This window comes from Patagioenas fasciata, chromosome 5, assembly GCF_037038585.1.
Source record: "Patagioenas fasciata isolate bPatFas1 chromosome 5, bPatFas1.hap1, whole genome shotgun sequence".
In the NCBI taxonomy this organism is placed as follows: domain Eukaryota; kingdom Metazoa; phylum Chordata; class Aves; order Columbiformes; family Columbidae; genus Patagioenas; species Patagioenas fasciata.
Genome location: NC_092524.1, coordinates 52,195,849 through 52,222,681, shown reverse-complemented (window position 1 = coordinate 52,222,681; position 26,833 = coordinate 52,195,849). Strand labels below are relative to the sequence as shown.

General features: G+C 38.2%; 1 protein-coding gene across 2 annotated transcripts in view; it reads left to right on the top strand.

Annotated features, from left to right (window-relative positions):
* Positions 1–3,157: 3,157 nt before the first annotated feature.
* The window catches only part of PTPN21 (protein tyrosine phosphatase non-receptor type 21), a 47,441-nt gene continuing 23,765 nt past the window's right edge, over positions 3,158–26,833 (top strand). For both annotated transcript variants that reach the window (XM_065840068.2, XM_065840067.2), the window contains exons 1-8: positions 3,158–3,654; positions 7,265–7,638; positions 18,587–18,756; positions 21,095–21,192; positions 23,682–23,749; positions 24,189–24,259; positions 25,580–25,667; positions 25,868–25,956. In XM_065840068.2, the coding sequence (XP_065696140.1) occupies positions 7,459–7,638; positions 18,587–18,756; positions 21,095–21,192; positions 23,682–23,749; positions 24,189–24,259; positions 25,580–25,667; positions 25,868–25,956 (764 nt within the window). In that variant the 5' untranslated portion in view covers positions 3,158–3,654; positions 7,265–7,458. The remainder of the gene's footprint in view (positions 3,655–7,264; positions 7,639–18,586; positions 18,757–21,094; positions 21,193–23,681; positions 23,750–24,188; positions 24,260–25,579; positions 25,668–25,867; positions 25,957–26,833) is intronic.

Genomic DNA, 26,833 nt, shown 5'->3' with positions numbered 1-26,833 from the left:
AGTAATGCTAGTGGGTAAAATAAACTCCAGGCATTGTAGTTAAAAGCTGTATTAATCTCTTTCTGCATCACTGCTCCTAATATAAACCAAACATCACACAGAGATAACCTAGACTCATTATTGCTAATGATCTGAGCTGTTTGCCTGACTACACTTGTAATATACTGGTGTTACAGTGAGATACAACTAGTAACAGATTAGTTTAATTACAGCATTCAGTTTTAACCTTCAAGAGACATATTTTGCTCTCTTAAGATTTCAAATAAGTTGCATTACTTTATTATTGGAACAAGAAAAATAATTATTGAGGGACAGAAATAGGATTTGAGTTTATTTCCTAACTAACTAATGGATTTGCTTTAGAAAGACATATGGTGTTTAAAAAGAAAATGTACCCTTTGTGAATAACAACAGGAGCTCATTGCTTCAAGTTCAGCACTGCATTACGTGTAGGAAAACTGCCTGTTTTCCTCTAATAGGAAAATTCTATAAACTTACTTAGTTATTTAGTAGAACATGGTTCAACATTTTACAGTGTCTTGTAAGTAAAAATGAATCTTGAAACCATGAAATTTCACGGTTCAAGCATGTAACAGACATACTGTATGCTCATTTTTCTAGCACCTTCCATTCTCTCCACTTCCATCAAGAAGCAGGTAATGATGCATAAAGACCCAGCTCTCTCTTGCTTTTGCACAAACAAGAGATGGAATAGTGAAAAAACAGGAGGCTTCAGACACAGAGGCAAAACACAGAAGTGATGAATAAAGTGATTTTGGCCAGAGAACAGCTTTAATAATCACATGTAGAATCAGAGGTATTGTGACTTTTCAGTTCATGAAGTCACTATATTGCATGGATAGTGAGTAAATCAAGATATTTTTCCACATGACTTCTCCATTGTTTCAGCATCCTGGGAATGCCCCTTTAACTAGTAGTTTCTGGATTGTCCTGCCTGTGTTTTTATTACAAATTGATAACTCTTCAGTAGGCTGAGCAGTACATCCATGCGTACCACTTGTGTGCCCGGAGGGTGACTGATTCTGCTTCCTATTTGGCTCACTTCCAACTTTCTGTCTTACTATTAGTCAGTGCAAAGACCTGGTGCTGGACAGAGTTCCCAGAATCAGAACAAGGCACATACTTGTGTCAACCTTCACCCTGTTGGCTGAAATAGTCAACTGCAATCACGTATTTGGACCAGGATGGAAAAAAAAAAAACACCGCCACCCTGTTCCAGAAGGGAAGATGTCGATAAGAACAAAGTAGATTTATCCCTGTTCTACTATGGGCAGGCAGAATTCAACCTAATAGGCAAAACTTTTTTTGTACTTACAGAACAATGGCTGCAACATTCAGTTGTAGGATATTAGTCTTTTCCTCCCATAATCTTCAATAAGAGAGTAGAGAGTACAGTAAAAGATGCAGGCATTTCTATCCATGCATGTCTTGAGTATTGACCAGGGATTAAAGAGGAAAAGCACAAGTACAGAATAGTGCCCTGGGGCAATCACTCTATGTCTTATTGATGTGATTTTATCAGAGTTCATCACATGTTCATGGACGCCGTTGTCTCTTTCTCCTTTTTATTCGAGTTGATAGTTGGAGCAAAGCAGGTAATGGAGAGTTGATGAGGCAAAAAATGAGATAGGGCAAAATGGAGAAAGTGCAGAAAACCACAAAGTTAGGATACAACAGAAAATAGAAAAAATAATTTAGGAATAAAAGTTTGATGAGCTTCAAAAGGAGAAAATGTGGGCTGCAGAGGAGCATATTGACAATGTCCAAGCTGGCTCTTTTAAGATGAGGTGTTGTGTTTAAATGCAAAGAAAGAAAATGCAGCAAGGACGAACTATGGAAAATAAGAAAACTCTAATAAATGCAACTTCTAGGCAGGGAATAAGGCAGGAAATGGGTGTGATCAAGATTTAGAATAGGAAATGTGACAGATAAGAGAACTGAGACTTTGTTTCCAGTATGAATTGTCTAGGAATAGGAGGTGTTGCCACTGTTACCCTGAATTTCCATGGCTTGAATTTGTCATGTGTTGTATCAGTCCATTTTCTCTGGCGAGTAACCGTAGTTCTGGCCCACAGCAGATACCATTACAAAAGAGTATTCATTTAGGTTAGTTCAAAGTTATTTTATTTCACTTTATATAAAATTCCCTTGAATTAGTTCTTTTTTTTTTTTGGCTTATGGGCTGCTCATCGTAACTATGGTTGATATACAGAGGGGAAAAAAAAGGGATATTCCGCTGATCTGAGGAAAGACCATTGTGTATAAGAAATAACTCGGAAGAGTTCACCATAGTACGAAATTACCTACATATTTCAGCTGAGATTAGTGATCTCCTGAGTAACGTGCTATTTGCGTAGTAGATCTGCAGGTTAGACCTGCTCAGACAGTAGCATGTTTGTGTGCTTTACATTACTTAAACACTTTCTAAGTTTTGCCCTTATGAGTCAGTGTTCACACACTCACTTTACCTTGTTCCTTGTTGCTGACCCGTTTCAAGTTTGTATATACTTTTGCCTGGCTCACACAAGGTGGAGAGCCATAAAATTCCAAATTGCATGTGATTTCTGATTTCACACACGTGCAAACACACACACACAGAGGTCTCCATATATTTGTGGGACTGGAGTGCAGCCCCTCGTAGGATGTTTGCATTGGTTAAACACTAAGTATTACTTAATTGATATGCATTTAATGCCACTAAGACAATTGTTATTAAGGGCAGAATTTCTGCTGACACCTTTAGGAAATATAAGTCCCTACAAAGGCTGAAAGATGAGTCTTTAGTCTGTGTTTTCTTGTTTTGTGTATTACCAACAGCTGAAACTTTGCAAGGACTTTTGTTTTTAGCTGCAAACATAAATGTATGTGCACAGGTCATTTAATATGACGCATACAGATTAAACCTTGAAAATGTTTCCAAGCTGCATGAAAATAAGACCGACAGAATTTTTGGTAAGAGGTTTGCCTTAATTGGAAGTGCTTAAAATATATGATCATATGATTCAAAAAAGCGAGGATTGCCTGCTATTTGTTGTAACCCCTATTTCTGTAACGCCCCTGTAGCCAGAGAAGCAGCTGTTCATTGCTGACATTCTCCCTGCCAGGCATTCCAACTCTCTGAGGTAATGGGCTACAAGCATACGGGCCTTCGCTTTAATTCTTTCAGCGTATCCTTCCGCATGGATAGAGCGAGGGGAACGCCTCCAGGAAAAGAAATTAAATGGACACACACAGAGGCACAGAGAGACGGGCGATTTGAAAATATTCCTGAGAACGCAATTTGCGCTCATGCAGCACAGCGTCACATGAAAGAGAAAGCTGCCTGAAGAGCTGGCTGGCAGAGGTTTATTTGGTTGTAATATTTTCTTCCACCCCCAGCTCTTCACCCAGTGGAATGATATCCAGAGCGAGTTTTTTGAGACAGGAAGTGAGGAATGTTTTCACTATGAGTGATCTGAGAAGAAGGTGGGTTAGCCGAGATAGCAGCTGTTTCGGACAAGAGGAACACAGTAAGTCAGCTCCCGAGGAATACAGATGAGATGGCTCCGGGAGAAAAAGGCTTGGAGTGCTCTGGGGTGTTTTTGGCTACACATATGTGAAAGCAGACTCGGTGTCTTTGGATCGCTGCACAAGGTAAGGCGAAAACAGGAGGCACTGTGGAAAAATAGCGGGTGATCATCTCTGATGTTTACCGTAAGACTGGGGAGTTTCAAGCATTTACTTTTTGAAAAGTAAAGGCTGTAGAACTGTGCTTCTGGAAGTAGGGGAGGTTTGAGATGTGCACTTCTTGCTGCTCTTTCAGTCCAAGAGTCATGTCAAATATTAACTGGTAAAACAAGGGGAGAGTGGGGCTTTCTGTTTGGTTTTGTTTGGTGGTTGTTTTTTGTTTTGTTTTGTTTTGTTTGTCTCCCCAAATATTTCTGAAATAAATATATATGTTTTAAGCATTTTAAATTACAGGAACCCTTTTTCAGCATCAGATATTGCAGTTTTATTTTGCATGCTGTCATTCATGCAGGCTATTTAAAAAATCTTTCTAAAGAAAAATACTAATTGTTGATGGAGGAGTGGGAGGTGTAAGTAAAAAGATACTACAGTGCTCAATAATAATGTGTCAGTTATGACCAAGTTGCTGAAATTCTAATATAACCTTTTTGAAACTACCTGTTTGGATTGAAATATAAATGTACAAAGTTTGACCACTAAAGACATTTTTAGCTATTGTGTGAAAATTCCAGGCTTGCTAAATAAAGGCTTGTTATTGCAGAGGTCATCAATTGGATTTGTAACTCCTGGCTATGTGTAGTTCCTTTTTGCTATGGTAGCTTTGTAACAATACAGATGCATCTGAATTTGAAGTAATGCAGAAGGCAAACATGAGAGCACCTAACGTTGCAGAATGCACAGCTGCTGGATAAAACCAGCACAGCTGTGTTTGCAGGGAGTACATATGGCTAGCAGTAGAAGTTACTGAATGATACCTCAATGTGATTCATTAAAGTTGCCTTTATTCTACAATATTTATTACATGTCAGGAGTATTTTTTTTTAATTTGGTCTTTTGTGACATGGACTGGAAGTTAGTCACTTAAGTTTTGCTTGTTATAAATATGTTTCAGAAGTAATGACTATTAGCTCAGACATGTACTGAGTTAAAATTAAATCGTTTAGGGTAAATGTTCAGTAAAACAATAAATGCAAGCAACAAATTATAACCTGAAGAGTGCTCCTAGCACATTCTGAAAATTCCACTCTAAACTTTCTCCTGCGCTTGCATTGCAGCCTGTCTGCACAGCAAAATAACTGAAAGTCTGAGATTGCCTAATGTCAGCATTAGATGGTTTGGAAATTTCATGTCAGGTCAGCCTCTGGTTAGTGATTTTTTCAATATTTTTTTTTTTCCATGCCCATAGAATACTTTTCCAAGGGTCTGATGGTGGCATAAAAGTTTGAAGGTCTTTCATATTCAGTGGTACTACATGAAAATGGAGATTAAAATAGCACTGAACTTCTGACTGCAGCTTTCAAAAAGATGAGGAAGTTGGTTTTTCTCATTGCCGCAGCACCAAAGAAAGCGCGTAACTGTGCACAGAGAATGTGTTGGAAAACAGGCCCCAGGGACATGAGCTGAGGTCAGTCAGTCAGAAGTTTCTCTGCCAGGAATAAACCCAGTGCGAGATTCTGCTGGCAGCAGGCAGGGAACTAAAAGCTTCTGTCTGTAGAGCATTCCTTGCGTGCTGCTCTGGGGAGGCAGGATTTGGAGGATCAAAGTGCAGAGTGAGTAATAAAGTGAGGAGTCCCCACGTATCCCTAAATTTTTCAGGGAAACCTGTTGCTATCAGTTGTCATTTATTCTGCAGCTGCACGCAGGAGTAAATTATTTACCGTTTGGGACAGGTGGGTTTTTTTTTTTTTTAATTATGATTTCTAGGTAGCATCTGTTGAGCATGAAGATTGTGTAGGATGGTAGGAGTGCCTCAGGATTGCTAGAAAGGTGCTCATGAAATATGCTTATGGTTATTCTTTGGAGATGGGTTGCAAAGATGTCACTGAGAAGAAATGCGGAGCTGCCTCCTCTTTCCGGCTGTTTTAGGCTGGTACGTCGTTCTGCCCGCCCTTCAGTGCTGTGCTGCTTACAAGGGAGTAGGGAGTCTGATACAAGATTTTCAACCTGAAGAGTTTGTGGTTGTGTCGAATAGCATTAAATCTTTAGATATGTATCTAAATGTACAAGTAGTATGTGGCTATTTGTTTATAGCTCTGCCTTTGAGTGTAAAAGCAGGTGTGCTAGGAAGACTACTTCTTCTGATTCCCCCACCCCGAATAAATGAATATCCTCCTGTTATTCCTGTCTGATAATTTTAAGAGTCTTCAGAAATCAAATTATGCCTTTTAAAATGTGCTAATACGTACCAGCCTTAAAAAAAAAAAAAGTATGTGGGTGTTTTCTTTTTCCTATCAGGCGGTGCGGCGCTGCCACTAGAGGCCCCCAGGCCGAGCTCCCCACGCCGGCGGGCGCTGACAATGATGGGAGAAGCCGAGCTGTCCCCGGGCGGCCCGGCCCTCAGGCCCGGCCCGGTGCGGCTGCCGGCTCGGCGCGGGCAGGGCGGTTGCTGAGGCCCGGGGGCCGCTGTCCCGGCCCAGCCCCACGCTGGCAGCGCTGCGGGGCGGGCCCGGAGGCGCTTGGCGGGGCCGGGGGACCCATCGTCTCAGCCCCGCGGTGAGTGCGGTGGTTTTACCACCGTGTGCGAAGCGCTTTTACTTCAGTGGCAGCCGCAGCGCCCGGCCTCGGTGGAGCGGCTGCTCGCAACACGCGTACTTCTGCAGAAAAAAAACCCCACTGTGTTTAAACAGTGTTTCTATTTTGCATCTCCCGCTGAAAAGCAGCGCTAGTAAGAGTGACACTCGAAAGAGGAGAAAGGCAAAGCTTGTGTGTCATGGAGTTGATAAGGAGAGGAGGCGTGATGGTGTTTGCAGAAGGTGGGAAATGGGTGGCTACCTTTAGGCTGGGATTTATATAAGTTTTTCATGGAAAAATTAGAAAATAAATGGTTTTCAGAGGTCACATACTCTCTTGGTGAGGCAAAGCGTAACCAGAAGCATCATACAGCAGTTTAGCATAAAAATTAATGGTACAGCTAGCTGTAATTCAGGGAAAATAAGAGGAATTGGATTTTAATTGTCTGTTAGGAAATGGCTAAGGTGTGAGCTTTAGTGCCTCCCTTCCTGCCTTTCTTTTTTTTTTTTTTTTCCCTTAATCATTTATGTGGCTTGATTTTGTGTTTAATCTAACAGATAGCAGCTGAGGCTGCATGCTGCTCTGAAAAACAAGGCAGATTGCTGGTTTTGCTCTAAGAAAATTGCTTTGTTCAGTATTAGAAATACCTAGGGCAACTCGGACTTTGTAGAGGTATTTAATTTGAATACTGATTCAGTTCAGAAAAACTCATTTTAAGACATTGCAGTCATATTTGATTAAGACACTTTACTCACTTGAGAGTATTTAAAAAAAAAAAACAAAACCAAAAACATCAACTAGCCAAAGATTGGTGTTGTCTGTGGAAAAACCAGAAACTCTGGTGCTTATTTCATTATTTGAATGCATAGCAGTGCTGCATTTTGGAGAAGTAGACTGATTATTTAGATTTAGAAGAAATATGCATGTTAGTTTTCCCATGTTACCATTCCCCTTTCAGTCAAGAGTATTTCTGATTCTTGTATTTATTCTTTTTGCTCCTTACTAGGATTCCAGTGGATGCCCCTTCTGCCTGTCTCTTGGTGGAAAACCTGCTTGTCTTTAATGGATACTGCTGCTGCTGGTTGATCTCTGGAGACTTTACAGCTCCTTCCCTTTTGAGAGGAGACAACTTCTTGCCCCCTCTCAAGGTCCCGGTGGTGGTAGCTTTTTATCAGTAACCACCTGTGGGGGAAAAAGAAGATGCCTCTACCTTTTGGGTTAAAATTGAAACGAACTCGACGTTACACGGTATCCAGCAAGAGCTGCTTGGTGGCTCGTATCCAGCTGCTCAACAATGAGTTTGTGGAGTTCACGCTGTCGGTGGAAAGCACGGGCCAGGAGAGTTTGGAAGCTGTGGCTCAGAGGCTGGAATTGCGGGAGGTAAGTGAACTGCTGAGCAAGGTTGTGATTTTTGTTTCATGCTACATGACCTGCGTGGTGAATCCTTACCATTTATTCAATTTATTTATTGGAGGAGCTATCCTGTGTTCTTATTGTTTCTTCACCTTCTGGTCTTGATGACGCCTTGGCTTGCTCCAAATTGCAAAACTGATGTTACAGAGCTAAGGAATGCCCAAGGGGGAGGACATGTGAGAAGTGGCAGTGAATAGAAGCTTACAGCTACAAACAAAGTGACTGGTTTTTTTAAACCTGACCATGCTGAAAATGCTGCTCAAAAAACCATATAAAGCAACAAAAAAATTTTCTGCCTAGGCAATGTGGTTAAGAATTACTGCAAGACTTCAGACAACTTTTAGCTAAGGATAAAAAAGAGGGCAAAAGAGGGTGTTATTTGTGTGCGTGGTTTTTTGTTTTTTTTTTTTTTTAATGGATTAGTGCTGTGAAAAGAACCTAAAGCACAAGATATGATGTGTACCAGTGACCAACTATTTGTATTACTTGTTCAAATACCACAAACATGTTTGCAGACACTGCCTTGGAGCAAGCATATAGTAATTTAGATCGAGTGCTAGTCTCACGAGGAAACATGGTTTGCACTAGTTGAATCTCTATATATCTGTGTAATCTGCCTTTTTACCCAAAAAATTCCTACTTGCTATTCTGAAAGATCGTTTTGGAACTGAAATTTACTCTTCTCCTGCACATTTAATAATGATTCATACATCTCCTATATTGAGTGAATTACTTCTGAAATGCTGAGCAGTGAAATGTTGTTCATAGAAATCTACATAGATTACCAATGTATGAACCAGTGTCATTGTTTTATAATTTTGTTGAATGCGGGTGGATTTGATTGCAATAGTTGAATTGTCTTGATCCTGTGTAACCTAACGTTTTCCACTAGAGTCTCAAAAGGTTTAGTTCATTTTGTAGTCATTAAACTGTGACAACATTTTTGGGAAGTAGGAGAAAGCTTGTAATAAAAGTTCAGTGTTGCTAACATTTTTCTGAAAAAGATGCTCTTGCTTTGTTATGTAGTCTGCCATATAATGGTGTTTTGAATCTGGGATTCGAATGCAGGATGGAAACCCTAGATTAGGTAACCAAAATAAGAGTAATTGTGACAATAATTATCTAAGAATTATGATTTTTTAAAAAATGCTATGTTTTCATGGTCAAGCAATGACAACGGCTTATAACTTTGCTCAAATACTGAGCAAATAAATTTAGGACTCAGTCCTGCAAACATTTGTTACCATGCACAGCATGCATTACTGCAGGATTTCTCAGCAGGAAATACTACATACAGTCAGGGTTTTTTCAGAAATATTTTTTGCTTGGAGAATAATGAACAAATGAAATAGATGTGAATCCATTAATTTGTGTTTGTTTACTGTGGTTGTTTTCAATCCCAATATGCATTCTTTTAGATTGCGAGATTTTTTTTTTGGGGGGGAGTGTGTTCAGTTCTTTTTTTTTTATCTTGCTCCTTCTCTCTCCTAGCAAAGAGAGAATCTAACTACTTTTGTAGCCTTAGTATTTACTTAGAACACATCAGGTGTCATATGTCTAGAATTCATTTATTATTTTATGAACGGAGTTTGTCAGTTTTACCTATCCACTTTCAGATGCCACTGCTATGTCAACACAAGGTAAAGTATTTAACTATATTTGGTTTGCAAAATGCAAAGGCTGTCTTCCTGAATGATGATTGCTAGTTTTTATTAAACTAGTCAAAGCACATTGGAGATTCAAGTTTGGTTTTTTTTTTCCAGATATTCTTCATTATCTCTTTCTTCGCAGCTACTCCTAAAAATCTGGGTATTTAAAAAAGAGAAAGATGGCAATTCCCTCAATTAAGAGTCATATATCAGACTGAGGGAGTTGACAGTACACTATTGAACTCTGAGCAGATTCCTTCAGTCATGCATTCTTGCATGGATTATTTTGGCAGGAAAATGTGTCGCAATAAAAAGGAATGGAAAGCAGGGATATAAATTACTTTCCAGAGCTTGCATTCAAAAAATGTTGTTCTGCCTTTAAATAGTCAGGTTTGCCAAGTGGATACTGGGTCATTCCTGAGTGCTGACTTGGTAGATAGTTTTCAGAAAGAAAAATTGGCTCAGCACTTTGTTTAAATCTGTAAATACAATATTAGTACTTGATACTATAAAATACTAAGTCCTTTCTATAAGATGTTGCATACTGTAAATGGACTAGGCATCCTTAAAGCGTGAGTGTGAATTCAAAGTGTCAAATGTGAAAGGGCGACTGTTTGCTTAATACTGAGGATTTAAGCAGTTAGGAAAATGGCGACATCCGTTTTGGATTAGTGTATATGGGCTATGCAGTTATGACATGCGGTTCTCATGCACATTAGAAACAGTTTATTGCAGGAGGTATGAGGGGAATCTCTGTCTCTTCACACATTGAATAGTAAAATTCATAAATATCTCTTTCTCTCTGGTGTAGTCTCCAGTTACTGAACTTAGGCAGTGAATTGAATGGCTTACTTTTAATGCTGTGCCATCTTTTAAGATATTTGTTTTAACACATCCTTATGTGAACAAGTAGTCTTCAAATTATGCTTTGTGTGGCTGAACACTGGTTTTCTTTTGATTTTTTCCAATTAGTACTTCTCAGTTTCCAAGTTCTATACCTTTACAGACACATAGTTAGGGTAGTTAGGGTTTAGGAATTGTTCACTTTTTTTTTTTTTTTTTTACTGTATGGTAGACTTTACAGAAAAGTGAAATTAATGCATTAAACTAAGATTAATATGTTCTGGTATTCCCAGAAAGTGACTCCTCAGCCATGGTTATGTTATCCAGCTCTCTCAAACTGAGAAATTGGGGAAAGAAGACAAAGGGAAAAAGGAACATAAGTCACTTACCCTTTGTAGTGGAGCCTGTCTTTTATCCTGTGAGAGAACTATAAGCAAACTTGATTTATGCAAAAAGTTATATTTGTCGCGGAAAACCGTTCTGGAATTACAAGTTTTGATGAACTGCTGAGAGCTCTGGTTGTTACCTAGTTCCAAAAGTAGCTGCAACACTGTTCATCTTGCATCTAGGGCATAAGTATACGAATTAAATACTTGAAAATATAGAAATGTCTTTTTGTAACAGTTGATACAACTAGATATCTATAGGATGTTTGGCAGGAGATGTTACAACTGACTTACCTCTCTTGCTGGATCTTTTATTTCTGTTTTCTGATGCCACTTCTAAACCGGAATGAAGGGGTAAATTCTGCTGCTCTGTACAAGCAGAGTCTGACTTAGCTGCAGATAAAATATGTGGTAGAGATTTGGGCCCAAGTACAAGAACTAATGGGAGGGAACCTCTGTGGAGACTATGTGTTGTGCGTATGCAAGTTCCTGTGTTTGTTTTGGACGTGACTAGGGAAAAAGGAACCAAGGTTATCCGGATCCTGAATAAGTTTGAAGTTCTGAAGCAGTGCCTTCAGAAATGCTTGAACTGTGCTGTGAAACTTTGCTCTGAATTCTGAAGTATCAGCTCTTGTTTGGAGAAAACACATAAAAATACATTGATTTCATTGTGCTGGTTTCTTATATGTGTGGTTTGCATACATAAGTAAGAGCAATTGCAACCATGTTCTTGCATGTATATGTATCAGCAAACATATTGATTGGGAATTAAAACTTGTGCCATGTCACTAACCTAATTGTGTTTATGTCTTGTATCGAAGTCTGACAGCATTTTTAGCTAATGCTTGGAGAAATAAGAGGAGAAGCAGTGCTCATAGGTGAACTGCTATGGTTGCTTCTGTGAATCAAATCTTCCTTAAAATTAGGAAAAATTGTCATGGAGGAATGTATGTAAAAATGATCAATTTAAAAGGTGCTACTTCAATGAAAAACAAACTTGACTCCATCTGAAACATATATAAACTATAAGTGTGCTGTAATTGTAAATTAGGAGCCAAGATAGATTGAAGGACAGAGCAGACAGCCAAAAATCAGTAATTGCCTCAGTGCATTTATTGTAGTTCTTCCTTTTTCTGAAGGAAAAAAGCTATACATTCAGGTATAGAATTGGCACCTAGTCTTATTATGTTGAGCACCACAAAATTAAGGTTTGTCCATTAAAGCAATAGTGGCAATTAGGAAGCCTTGCCCCTGATTTCTTAAGCTTTTTAAATAACATTAGGTCAGAATTTGAATGTACCACCTGATTGTATTTTTTTCACTGTCACAATGTCTTTGACTTGCTCTATAATTTTATACAAATTTTGACAGGTTTTCTTTACTTTTGAAGCAAATGCATTAGTTTATTGTTTAGCATTTTTAGACTACTTTGAAACTTTGCTTTTCCCCATTGTAAAGCAATCCGAATTTAAGTCTCATCACATTTCTTTTAGTGTCAACGCTCTGTAAGATGTGAGTCAAAAGCAGGTGAGTCCATCTTTCTCGGAGCCTTGGACAGTGGTGCAAAAAAGTAACATGATGTAAGAAACAAACAAACAAAAAGTATGATTCTGCATTTCTTGGGCACTTTAATTGATAACTGATATGTTTCTGTGTGAGGTTAAAACATGTTTTGATGGGATATGCCTTCTGTGCACTGTAAAGGTATTGCTCTTTGGCTTGTAAATTAGCCAGTTTACCTTTATCTAATGTACCAATGAGTACAATTTGCCTTGCCTATTAGAGACTGTTTATTCAAAATATTTGAAGGGTGTAGAACACAGTGTATTCTGATTTGTGCAATGTTTTAAGTTGAATAAATTAGAATATGTCAGATTGCAAAATTTTGATTTTGTTTATTTCCTATCCCTGGTGTTTTGCTGTTATCTATACTTGGCAATTGCTTTTTTAAATAGCATTTGTGAAACCCACATTGGAGTAGTTAGGAGAAAATAATTGTGTGGGGGGGATATTGGGAAAAAAGGTTTACATTATGAAAGAACTAAGACTTCAGAGTGACTTCTCTATATTCATATCACTGCTCTGCTAAATACTCCTTCCTGCAGCTGCAGTTGAAGGTCTTGTCAGCACTAGAACAACAAAACTAGTCTAAGCAGAAGTAAGCTGAGGTGAGTAGCTTCAAGGTGGGGAAAGGGAGGGATTTTTGTGAGGCAAGCCAGCAGTCCTTCTTTTTCTGCAGGAGGTGGTGTGTAGAGGGGGCAGCTTCCCACTGGTACATGGCAAGACTCACAGGCTTCTGTCTCCACCACTTCCAGAAAGCTCTGGATCTTGTACACCAGCCAGTCCAGGCTGCTTCAGATACTTTCCCCCCCTAGAGAGTGGGAAGATTTGTGGAGGAGGTTGTCTGCTGTGATAAGAGTTCAGTTTCTGGAGAATTTTCAGGGCCTCTTGTCTGCTTCCGTAGTTCTTAACATCGGACATAGAGTAAAGCTTTCACTTGGTATCTGACAGCCGTGCGTAGTACAAGATTATTGACCCTGTTCTCCTGCATGCAGCTTGTTTAAGCTGTGATATCCTGATGGCAGAAGCTGTTTTGTATCCAAGCATACAATAAACCTAGACGCAGTGGAGCCCTTGAGCTAACTGGGATTTTGTAAGTCCATCTGCAGCGCTTATCCTTGTATAATGAGGAGGTGTTTTCAGCACTCTGTTCAGGAAAGCCTTATGGCTTGTTTTATTTGTATGTGCCAGTGTAAAAAAGGAAAAGCCTGAAAATATATTTTGATTGCATTATTCTGTAAACCCTGTTCTTTTTTTCTTTTTAAAAATGTCTTGCCTCACATATTCAGATGTTGGTCCCTCAGGTGACTGTGCCTTAGAGGCAGGTAGCAAACTGCTTTAATTAGAAGGTGCAATATTAACAGCTAGAAAACAGTTCTCTTTTCCAGTCTATTTGTAACCTGTGAGATACTCTGTAAGATTTATGATATAGGATATGGAAATTACCTGGGAAATATATAATTAAATACATAAGTTAAAAGTAAACTTTGAACACTGCTATGCCTCAAGGGAATGTGTGGTAAAGTCTATTTGTCCTCCCTGCCTCCATCTACTAAAAGTGGTTGGTTGTTTGATTTTTTTCCTTTAGTCTGAGGTTTTCTATAGAATGTTAGGGGTTTTGTGTTGTGTTATTTTTTTTGTTTGTTTGTTTGATTGGTTCATTTTTGTATTTTTGTAAAGATGGCAGTACTAGTGCTTTCTCAAAATCCTGGGGAACAACTTTTTCTTTATATTGGCAAAAAATGAAGGTACAGTTGAGTTTGAGGATCATAATAGGTGCTGTTAAGCTCAAGTGAGAAGATAACACACATCTGATATCTGGCATATGAATTTACCATTTTTATTTCTTTTCTAGATAGTGTAAATTGTGACCAAAATAGACCCTGAGATCCTATATTAAAATGTTTTTGTGTACTGCTAATCAGAACAACTGATATATACGAGTTATGTTTAGATTAGAGCCAAAGTGGAATTACATTAGAGATGAGGTTGACCCATATTAAGGAAAACAAAATGAAGTGCAGCAGTTAGTTGTAACTAACTAATATCAGGCAGTTGGTACAGGGAAGGACTATCTCATAGATTCAATTTCAAATTATAAAACAGGTGAGGAACAGCAAAGTATCCTCAATAGATGTAGAAACTGATGAGAATGTTAAGATTTTATGATCAGTTTTTAATGGGTCTGTTAAAGATAACACTTAAAAAAAAAGAGTGTTATTTAATTTACATCCAATAATTTCTCAGTAAGCTGTTTCTATTTGTCAGCACCAATTCCATAATAATGTAGATTCAGATAGTAGTTTAAGTCGGAAGGGACCTCTGAGGGTTGAGCGATCCTGCCCTCTGCTCCAGAAGGCCGGTTTGGAGTGGGTGGCTCAGGGATTCCTGAGTGAGTTTAAGTGCCTCCAAGGATACAGATTCTACACCTTTTTTTGGCTACATGTTCCAGTGTCTGCCTAGTCGTCTTGTGAATTTTTTTCTGATCTAATTGGAATTTCCCACATTGCAGCTTGTGCCCAGTGCTTCTCATACTTGCAGTGAGCACTTCCAAGAAGAGTCTGGCTCTGTCTTCTCTAAACCCTGTTGTTCGGCAGCTGAAGCCCACAGTAAGATTTTACTTTAGTCTCTTCTTTGGACTGATCAGCCCCACTTCTCTGACTCTCATCATACATCATGTCAAAAGACAGAATATAGTCACCCACTATAATGTAGTTTTGTGGCACTCATAGCTGAGGAAGCTCCTCAGCTTAGCTAAGGAAGCCTGGTTGACTTCATGGATGAAGTCACTCCCACCAACTTGTGAGCTGAAATGCTGTACTGGGCTTTTGGTACTTCTGCATTCTTGATAACTCTTAAACATTTATGCAAAAATGCTTGCTATTCCTGCCCACAGTGACAGGAAGCAGCTAGGTAGAAAGTAGCTGTGCAGAAATCGTATGTTCTTTTTATTTCTATCTGATTTTCTTCAAAAGGGTTGGGCCATGAATAAGTCACTAAAATAAATGAACCTCAAAGTAGTGTTAATCTTAACAGCTTAACATATTTTAAGAATTATATCACGACGTGCTTTTTAGAACTGGGTGTTGTCCTGAGCTACTAATAATAAAATGTTTTAGCAATGAATAAAATTGGATTCTATTTTAATCAGTGTGAATATTCTGGAGTACATAGACTTCTCTGAATATTCACAGGATCAAATTCTGCCCTTGAAGTCAAGTGAAAGGTTTGCATACAAGTCAGAAGACAAGCTTTGGTCCACAGGGTTTTGCTTGGCTTTCCATTTTATTTTGAATAGTCCAGATTGGAGGAGTTTGAAAGGGAAAATACCGTGGCAGAAAAATCTTGTTTAAAGATATACTGGATTCCAGAGGGTATTTTAAAACATAGAAACATTTTTCTTAGTCTGTTGTGCCAGTAACTACTGAGTTCTGTGCGTAGGCAAGAAAAAGTGGTCAGCAATTTAAAGAAACACACCAGTGCAAGTGACCATGATGTCTTAAAAATAGGCTATACATTTGGTTTGGACTTCAGGCTGTAGAACCAGATGTATATTACATCAGAGAGTTTGAAACAGTTGTGATGTTAACACAAGTTTGTGCTCTTTCTCTCCATACATTTCTGTTGCACGTCTGTGCTGCTTAGAGGCTTAAATAAACCAAGGCTGCAGATAAAAGTTATTCAGACAGTTGCTTAGAAATTTTTGCACACGTTTTTAGTTTGTTTCTAAAAGTGTTTCTGTGGTATCTTTTGTAGAAGGTTTTCAGCCTTTCTGGCATGCTTCCATAGCTGTTACCCCTCGGTTATTGTCTCTACCCTGGCTGCTGCTACCCCCAGCAGGTTGTGGTTCAGTGTTTCAGGTCGTGCCCAGCCTGGGGCTGGTGGGCTGGCCCAGCACAGCGGGTTTGCTTTTCTGAGCTCTTCCTAGCAAGTGAGATCAAGTAGCTCATGGCATATAGTTCAACTTTAACTGTTATTTTCATTTTTTTGGTCCTCTAGTTTACTTACCGTCTTGCATTATGTATACATTACATCTGTAACACTTGGAAGTGACGAGATGTCAGCATCACAGTCTGACTTTGGCTCCTGTCATTGTGCACGCGGTGGTAAAAGTCTTACCATGAAAGAGAAATACATCTTTTTACAGGCATTCCTTTTATTCAGTCTGCATGAAGGATTGAGGAGTAGTCATTTGGTACATTTTATCCTTTTCCATGTGTGTTGTTGCAGTGAACATACAATTTCTTTCTTAATGGAGCTTGTGTGGTACTACTGTTGTAATTCTTAACATCTTATGTAATCTTAAGATAATGTCTTCTCAATATCCTTGTAGGCTAGCGGAGTTACCACACACTCTGTCTCATGGTTGGGGGATTGAAGCACAGAAATAAAAGCAAATGTTCCCTAAGGTAAAAGCAAACTGTGCCTGGACTTAGAAATTTAGAAAACAGTGTTGTTTATAGTGTTTGTATTCAAAGCCATATTTTGTTTGGCCTTATGACTTCTTAAATTTGGTTCTTGGCTTTCAGAATTCAGAAGTGAAGAACACAGTGTCCACCTGTGAAAAATTTGGGCTTGAGGATTCACTTTACAAGAGAACTGTGTTTCTGATGTGGGAACACAGTCTGTTTCTCTGCGGTGATTTTTAAACTTTCCAAACTATGAAACTATTTTGCATATGTCAGCATTCTACCTTCCGTCCAGATATCTTCTGCTATACTGAAAAGCTGCTTTTTTCTTCTATGAACAGTTTTAATCCAATTTAATTTTTGCGTTACAGCCTACCTTTTGATTAAATAGGACCAGCGTTATCTTAGAGTTTGCAGAAAGGATCTCAGTTAAGGTTTAAATGGACAGACTTTATCTTAACATTTTCTTTTATCTTCTGAATGCTGATTTTGCGATTAGATGGTAAGAATAATTTTAATTTGGAGGTATTATTAATTTAATGTGCTCCGAGTTACTTGCTGTTCTGTGCTGGTAGGGAGCATTGACTCCAGTGCTATCAGCGCAGTCTGCGGTGCAGCACACCGATGCGGGCCGTGGTCGTGACATGTAGTCAGCCTGTCGAAACCGTAAGGGCAGCCAGAATCCCATCAGGGTAGACTCTTCATTCTCTTTAGAATACAAACTAAGAAGTATACATGTGAATTTTCAGATGTGTATACAGGTGAGTTTTCACAGAAAAGCACTGAAGGGGCCTTTCTCTACTACCAGATGTTGCTCCCCAATGAATTTCAAATCTCTGCTCCAAAGCATCCAAGTGCAGGAGTTTCTAAGAAAACAACTATGAATACTTCGTTTGCTAGGTAGGCAATTTTTCCAAATCTAACTCACAGAAATTATTGAAAAAAATCATTATGATGAATAGTTCTTTCTTTTGTAAAACTTGATCCTTAGTGGTTTTATTTTGTATAAGTTTAAAACATCTGAAAATATATAAAGAAAAGTGTTGGATTAAAGCTGTTGGTATTTCTACCATTTCTACATACAATAATGTGTATGTAGCAAGAACTTGAAGAATTTCCATATAAATGTGTACAGAGGTAGTTTGTAACATTCCCTTATCTCCCTCCTCAATTAAAAACCATGTAATTATGATTTCTAGTTTGGGTATGATAATGACATGAATATTTTTTCACTCCACATCTGTTTGTTGGCCCAAAACTGAATAAGTGCTGCAGGAGCAGATTTTAATCAGTTTAAATGTAGTGGAGAAATTTAAGTTTGAACGAGTGGCTCTGCAGTGTGGATTCAGAACTATACTGTGGAGTGACAGAAAAATGTTCTGGTCCAAACCCCTTCTCAGGGGCGATCTAATCGAAGTTATATTGTGTTGCTCGAGATGTATGCAGTGGCATTTTGACTTTCTTGGGATGGACAACCCTCAGCCCCTTGGGGTGGTCTGTTCAGTGCACACTGGGGTTTGTATTTTGGCTTAGTCAAGAGTTGCCTGCTCAGGCAAGGTCGCTTGCGGCTGTACCGGCTCCTGTTCTTGCTGCTGGGATGAACCATATGTGTGCTTTAATGAGCTTGGCTTGGATTGCCCAGCTGTCCTGTGCTCTTTTGTTCCTCAGCATCCCCTGTGAACCTGCCTGCCCATTGCCCAGAGAAGCCATACTTGGTGTTCCTGCTGCTCAGTGTCATTTTCTATTTACCTTCCCTGCTTTCCTTAGTTTTCCTGTTGCACAGAAATGTGTGTGAGTTGCCACAACATGGACAGGGACTGTTTGCAAATCACGAGTAGGTTTGGTAATGTTTTAGTTGAGGAACCTTATGTATGTGGATTGCTTATCTGGAAGTAATGCCTGCTTTTGATATTAAAAGTTCTCTTCAGTTCTCTAAGTTTTCAATAACACATAGCCTTAGTCAGTGTTTTAAAACCTTTATTTCTAAGTAGCAAGTCTTTCATACAATATATTTTATCCAATGTCACAATATTAACTTTTTTTCATCATTTAAATGCCTCTTTTTCAGATTACATATTTCAGTCTGTGGTATTATAATAAGCAGAATCAGCGCAGATGGGTAGACTTGGACAAGCCTCTGAAAAAGCAGCTGGACAAATATGCCTTGGAACCAACTGTGTACTTTGGAGTAGTGTTCTATGTGCCTACGGTTTCTCAGCTTCAGCAGGAAATTACCAGGTGAACTTCATACATGTGCCTGTGACTTTGCTTTCAGCATTCTGAAATGTATGGTTTATTTGGAATTGTCTGTTTTCCCCTCCTCCACTGCTACTTTAGGTAGAATTTATGTTCAAACTGTGTATTTCTTTTGCTTTTGAATGTTTAAGATATGTGATAAACTAAGCAAACAACTAACTTTTTGGGATTCTTGGGAATCTGTTCAAACCTGTTTTCAATAATAGGCATACTTGCATGGTCACACTTTTGCTTGTTTTAGTCCCTTCATGTTTGTCTCTTCTTTTGCTTTGAAGAACCATATGTTGCTTTCAGGGACGTCCATCCTTCACAAAGCACATGCAGATTGTTGCTTTCCTTTATTTTGCTTTCAGGACTTTCTGTACTTTCAGTACAATACATTGGCAACTACAGGCTGTGCTTCAGCTTGTGATTTTCTATGTATCACTGGGCAATGAAGATGGATGTGAATTGTGATGTGAATTAGGGGAACAACACACAAGGGGTGCTGACTGCAGAGGAAAAGTAAAATTGAGCACATATACCAGCCAGTTATTCCTATGGGCCTATACATTGACTTCTGGTGTCTTAATGTATATAGTTGTTCTGATTTAATTATTAATTTTAACAGGCAAATGAGTACAAAAACAGTAGCTGGATTACAAGCATATATTTGTTAGTTCAGAAATATGTGCTTGCATTAGTTAACCCATTTAAGCTGGCTGTGCATGGAGTAGGGAGTTGAGCCACATAATAGCTCAGAGGTCGTTTGAGCTTCCTTGATTCTGTGGTTACATGAAACTGTCTTTATATACTTTGGTACCAAAATACGTTGCCAGACACCTTTCACATAAATTGTGGTGTGAAAGGTTGTCAGGGAAATAGGCCTCTTGGTGCAGTCGCTGGTGCTGTAACGTGTTGCTCAATGCTTGGCAGCTTTAGTTTTTGGGTTATGTGCAATTTCTCTAAGATTATTTTCTTTCTGAAAACTCTGAAGTTTGGGACTTTTTAACAGCAATTTCACTGGCTTAAAAAGTCATTCGAGTGGTCCTTTTTCCAATCTTTTGTTCAGATTCTGTGCTGGTTGATGTAATAGGATGCATTAGAGTAAGATAAATGTCATGGTGTTGCACTGAATAGCTGAATTGCCTGAAAAACCTTCAATATTCTTCTCTGGCATTTATTTAAAGAATATGGTGTTTATGCTGGAGCTTTAACAGTAATTTTGCAGTGTGCTGCCACGTAGAAGGCAGGAATTTACATGACGAGGTAGTGTGAAGATTCTTCATCTGTATGCTTACTTTTAATAGAAGTTCTATGGAAAGAGCTTACGTTCTACTGCTTGACTGGGGAGATTTATTTCCCCAAAGGCTTTAATATGTGGTGGCTCTTTCCTTTTCTTTTTCTTAAGGCCTGGGTTTAGTCTGAGCTGTCCTTGTGGCATACTGCTTTTTTTGTAGTAGGATCCAGAAAGAGTCTAAAAAATATTTATAAAACGGCACTGTATTTAATTTCTTAGGACATTACGTAGTAAGGGAAGAGAGCAGGCTTTTAGACTGATGAAAATTTGTGCGGAGTTCATCAGACCTTTCTAATCACTGAATGAGTTGCAGCACATTTCCATGTTCTGAGTAATAAAACCTTACTTCACAAGAGTTAACGTGCAATACAAGGAAGTTAAGAAGCTTTTAAAACTAGGCTTATAGAAGACAAATATCCTTCTTTACAGAGTCTGTGTAATTATAATGATATTTTTGAGTTTTGAACTGTTTTAGGCTCAAGACAGGATGTTCCATAGATGACTGAAAGGGGCAGAAGAATGCAAGAAAATAGCAGTTCAGACTGCAGACAAATGGTACACCCAGTAGTGGTTGCATATACAAGAGATGAACCAGGAAAAGAAATGGTGTCTTGAAAGGGAGAACAAAATTTACTCAGAAGTCATAATGCAGAAACGAAGGTCACCATTGTGATTGAAGGGATGTGCAATGTTAGATCTGTTGCAAGAGAATGCAGCAATACAGCAGCAGTGTATTGAACATTGTAAAGAGGAGATAATAAAAATTTTAAGGAGGAGGTAAAAAAAAAAATAGAAGGGTATGGTAGTAGGTAGAAATTGTGGATATTCTTTAAGAAGTAGCAGTACTTGATTCTGAAGTGATATGTGAAAGCTGGGGGAGAAGGTAACAAAGACCATGAAATAATGGGTCTGAATGATGAAGAAGCCTACCCTGCTCACACACTGGGGAATTCAGAGAGGAATAGGAAATGCCGGCATATTCATCTTCACTCTCTTTAAATTAAGAAGCCCATGTTAGCTTTTTCTTCTTTTCCCATGTAGGTATCAGTATTATTTGCAATTAAAGAAAGATATCTTGGAGGGCAACATTCCTTGCACACTGGAACAAGCAATACATCTGGCTGGTTTAGCTGTTCAGGGTAAGTAATGCAATTGTGCCAATTAGCTAATGTTGCATTAGAAACTTTGGTGACATATTTTTCTATCACATATTTTCTATTTATTGTTCAAAGACCCCATTCAGTAAGTTATGAAAGGCTTGCTCCTTAGAACTACGTCACATGTGCTGAGGAGGGGGAGCAGTGGGGTCAGTGGCCCTGAACTTGCTGGTATTTTGATGCAGTCCTCAGAGATGTACCTGGGTATCTAAATTTATTTTCAGGAGTTGAGTTTGAATTAGACATACAAGTTCCTTTGCGGCAAAGGCTTTAGTCATCTGCTTACATCAACAGACCTTTCATCTGTTTCTGTTAATTAAGACTCTGTTTTCTGACACCATAAGCAATAGAGACATGTTTTAATCAATAAGCAAATTTGAATATACAGTAGTAGTTGTTTTATCCCAAATATCCTAACACCTAAAATTATTTCAAGTTATTATGCAAGTCTGTTAACAATTCCCGTGTTCAAAAATCCCAGAGACCCATCTCTGTGATGTCTACATGAAAATGACTTCTTCATTTTCATTAACTGGGATCAGATGGGGTAGAGTATACAGCAGAGAACCACCAGTGCTATGTCTGTCTGCACTGATCAGGCCTGGTGTTCCCTGCTAACATGCTTGTTTGATCTTAAATCTCAAAAAGTTTTTAACGGCAACAGCTTTGTTTAGCATGTTTATAGATTGCTTCACAGGGAATGCCACTCTAGTATATCTAACAGGAATTGTAAATCTGCCAAAAGCGAAAGGGACTTAAAAATCATTAGCAGTAAATAAAACTTTTTTTTTTTAATTATATCTGTTGATAGTATCATGTTAAAGATGATGATTATGCTTTTTGAAAATGTGGTTACCAGTGAAGTAGGATGAATTATATTAGTGCCTTGTTTATATAACAGTGAATCTGTTTAATCCAAGCCAGGATTTAATGGTCTTCAACTGAAAAAATCGTGCTTTGTTTTTTTCGTGTCTTTGGACAGTGTAAATTTCTCTCTGCTCAGTTAGTTATTGATAGAAATCTTTCAATATAATCCTCTTTCCGGATGGAAAATATTTATCCTTTTAGCTTTCACATTCTGTTTTCAGTCTTGTGTAAGGGAGAAACTGTATGTGTTGATAACACAGTGAAAAAACAACTCAGAAAAAATGCAGGTTCTAAATTAATGTGCTCTGATGACTGAAGTAGCTTATACCAGGTAGGTTAGTTAATTTTAGCTGGGAACAAACAGAAGCAGTTGTTTGCTGTTTTGAATGAACTGGTTTCAAGAATGATCTGTATTTGAAATAATTGCAATAGGCTAATTCCAAAAACTGCTTCATCTCAAGTGCTGTGGTGGTGTAGTGTGTCACAAGCTCTCCCCTTTCATCATAAATAACTTGCGTATTAATTGTCAATGCTTAATACAAATTTTGTTCCTAAGTGTCTCTAAAATTATACTATTATGGGCAAGAATATGTGGTAATGTAAATAGGATCTGTACACTTGGGAATTGTGTTTATATATTTGGGAGCAGCTGTTCTGTACAGACTGCTGTTCCACAGCGTCTCCTCGGAGATTGGTGCATAACTTGGCCAGTTCAGACCATTTCATTTCTCTTTGAAACTTTGGCCAGTTTTTACCTGGAAACAGAAAAAGAGGCAAATTCTTCGGGATGCTCTTTGTCACGACGCAAAATCAAAACTGTTGTTAAAATCAAAACTTTTATTAAGTCCCTTTTGAGCATGCCCTTCAGTCCAGGACAGCTTCTGGGTGCCCTTGCTGCGTGTGTGGGTGCAGGGAGCAGAAGGAGCTGGTGCCCAGGCTGCTCCAGGTGCCCCAGGTGCTCTGAGCAGCGTTTGAGTCCAGGTGCAGGCTCAAGCTGCAGCCAGTGCTGGGCTGCACGTCATTCAGTGTCTGACAGGAGGGAGTAAAGAAGATGGAGCCAGACTTTTCACAAATTGCAACACAGGAAATTTCATCTGAACATAATAGAAGTTTTTTGCTGTACGAGTGGTGAGATACTGTTACAGGTTGCCCAGAGAAACCGTAAAGTCTCCACCCTCTGTATTCCACACGTGGCTGGAGAAGGCTCTGGGACAATCGGCTGTAGCTGATCCTGCTTGGGACTGGGAGGAGACAAAGATGCCCCTTCCAACCTCCACCATTCTGTGATTAAAAAACAAACAAACAAATAAAACCCCAAGGAACTTAGGAGCTTGGAGCCACACTTAGATTGTTTTATTATTTCTCCTCCTTCCCTGTCCACAAGGAGTGTTGCGATTTTTTTCTGAATAAGGTAAAAAGATGGGATGTGTTTTTACTTTTCCTCTTCATAAACACAGCTGGTTAGTTTGTTCCATTGTTTCACTTTCATATAATAGTTCAATAGGATGAAGATTTGCTACTTGGAAATCCTGCTGCTGTTAATTGGGTATCGAATAATTTTGTTACAAGTGTGTTTGAATCCAAGTTGGTGTTTTATTTTTTAGCTGATTTTGGAGACTATGATCAGTATGAATCTCAGGAGTTTCTACAAAGATTTGCTTTGTTTCCAGTGGTAAGTACTTTAGACTGAGAAATTTATATTCTTAAATTGATAAATTTATATTTAAATCTCTTTAGATTGCTAAATGCAAATAATTATTAAAGACTCCATGATCCATCTAGTTTACTTCTCCCTAGATTGTCAAATGTAGTAAAGGTTTTATTTGAGACTGGAATGAGATGTGATACTTCATATTACACAGAAGCAAAGTTGTTGCAAGATTTTTTCGATTTTATTGTGTATTACACAGGAAATAATTTTGTGATTGGTATGGGAAAGTGAATAAAGCCATTTCAAAACAGTGTGCTTTTTGGTTTTGTTTGTGTGCATATTACAGCATCTGAGCTCCAAGACTAGAGTGGAGGGTTGATTTGTCTGTATAAAAAACTGTAACCATTGAATTTTGTAGAGTTTTTTGTATTTCATTCTATAAATGCTATCTTACATTAAGGGTTGGCTACAAGAAGAAAAAATATTGGAAGAAGCAACACAAAAAGTTGCCTTGCTACATCAGAAGTACAGGTAACATTTCTAAAACTCTTTATTGCTTAATTTTGTTGTGGTTGCTTCAGTAGCTCAGGAATTTGGGAATTTCAGGAAACAGCTGAACTAATTTCACCTCCCATTTAAATGAGTTTTGCACTGGTTTATCTGCACTGAAGTTATAAATTTTTGCTGAATGAAAGTGAGAAGAGAACAGATTGACATTTAAAATAAATGACAGGATTCTGCTTGAAAATTAAGAGTACAGGGCACAATTAATAGTGTGATTTCACCTGTGTGATGTTTCTGAAACTTTTTTATGTGAAGTTGTGGCCCCAGTAAGGATGTTTCTTGATAAACAACATTGGTAGATACTGAGAGCAGTAGAAATGTGGAGACAGTCACTGTGCCAGAATGCTTATTGTCTTCAGTAAACAGCAGCCAAGGTGCAGTAGTGCAAGACAAAGGCAAGTTAAGTTCTCTCTCAGTTAATCAGTGAAAAATGTTTGTGAGTATGCGAGTAATACTTACTGTTTTTATTGTTTGAAAACAACAGTTTGAAAGTTTCAAATTTATTTATCTTTGAAATACATTCATAACAGGATTGCATGGTTAAGGTTCAGCAAAGAAAGCTTAATCTTCATGACATTAGGAAAAGGTAAAGAAACAGAGATGGATGATTGAAAAAGGTACTGAGAAACATAAGAATGAGCATGACAGGATTTTGCATATAGAGATAATGTCTTTTATGAGAGAAGTCATGTAGGTAGGGAAGCTCAAGCTTTTAATCCCTGTGACACTGCTGCAAGTCTGAGAAAACTGTCTTTGCTAGTTGGTCTAATTAAAAAAAACCAACCTTTCCCTACAGATCTTGTCCCTCTCATGTTTTCAAGCTGTTACAGCTAAAACTTTGTCAGCATTTAGAAAATGAGCCTTGCTTTCCTGAAATATGAAGCGTCAAAGTTCATGTTGGTCATAAACATGCATACTGCAATAGGAGAAATTCGGGTCTTGAACACGTGTGCCAGAATAATCATTCTGATAAAGTGAGAAAATAGGTTAACAAAGGTGGATATGAAGAAGGATGTGATGACTGGCTGCCGTTAGCAGAGATGATAATTTTAACTGGTCTTTGTTGCCGTTTACCATGAGAGATGCCTGAGGGAAAGAAGTTACTAGAATCCAAGTATGAAGGCTGAGACAAATTTATCAGCCATTGATACTGATGAAAACAGCATGATCTGATGGTTGTCTGGATGTTTTTGGTTGCTTTTCAAGCTTTGACGGTGTCAGTCAGAGTGAAACAAAGGTGATTTTTTCTTATTGACAGTACTATGTGATCATTGTTTTCATTTGTAGAGGCCTTATTCCTCCTGATGCAGAAATGTTATATATGCAAGAAGTAGAGAGAATGGAGGGCTATGGTGAAGAGACCTATCCTGCAAAGGTAAACAGGGCTTTGATCTTTGTCTCAGCTCCTTTATTTGCCCTATGTAAAAAGGGTTACTTCCTGCCAAAAATAAATAAAACCCCCAAACCACACCACCCCTTTTCTCCCCCAGAATTGTAAAAGTAATTGCTGCTTATGTAACTTTGCTTTCAAAGACTTTTTTCTGTATTTGCATAATTTTTTGCAACTTTTTACAGGACAGCCAAGGAAGTGACATATTCATTGGAGCATGTCTTGATGGTATCTTTGTCAAACACAAAAATGGTCGTCCTCCCGTTGTATTTAGGTTAGTATTATTCTTTCTTAAAATGTCTTTGCTCACTTCACATTTTTGTGTGTTCCTCACTAGCAGGAATGACTGTTAGGTGTCATGTGTATTTATTCTTTTGATAAGCCTGAACATACTTGTAGTAGTCATGCTACAGTGAATACCATGAGAATTTTTCAATGTGTTGACTGCAAGATGAATGCTTTTTAAGCCAGATTAATTCTAAGTGGTGAGCATTTACTATACTGTTACAAAACATTTAGTGAGTCAAAAATTGAGCGTTTCTCTGCATATAGAACATCTTAAGTCCTGAGATGGGCACATCAATTTACTTAGAAATATTCGATTGTAAAATTATCCATGAGTTCCTTTTGTATATTACATATAAAAGAAATAGAGGAGAGTCACATGATAACATTTGTTTCATTATTTTTGATTTATACATTGTTTTAGTTTATTATTTAATGTTCTGATGGATGAATTGTAGACATAGATGTGTCTGCAACTCACCTAACAGTTAAAATTCAGTCTTCATGTGAAATGTCCCGGTTCCTACTGACTTGAACAGGGGTTTCTCAGACATCTTCAGACAGAATTTGGAATAAATTTCAAAAAATACAAATAAAGATTTTTTTAAAGTTAATCTTAATAATCTGTATTTATTGTTAGAACAAGAAAGGCTTTATTCTTAGTGAACTTTAATCTTCTAGAATTGAATTTGGGGCTGAATATTAATAGAATCTTGAAATTGTATGGTCCAACACCAACAGTTACTGAAACTTGTGGCGAATTTCTGGGCTTAGAGAAAGTAGCAACTTGTGGTTCTTTCTGTTAGTGGTTTTGTTTAGTAGGATTTGTAAATTCAGTACCATTAACTGTCCTTCACAAAAATGTC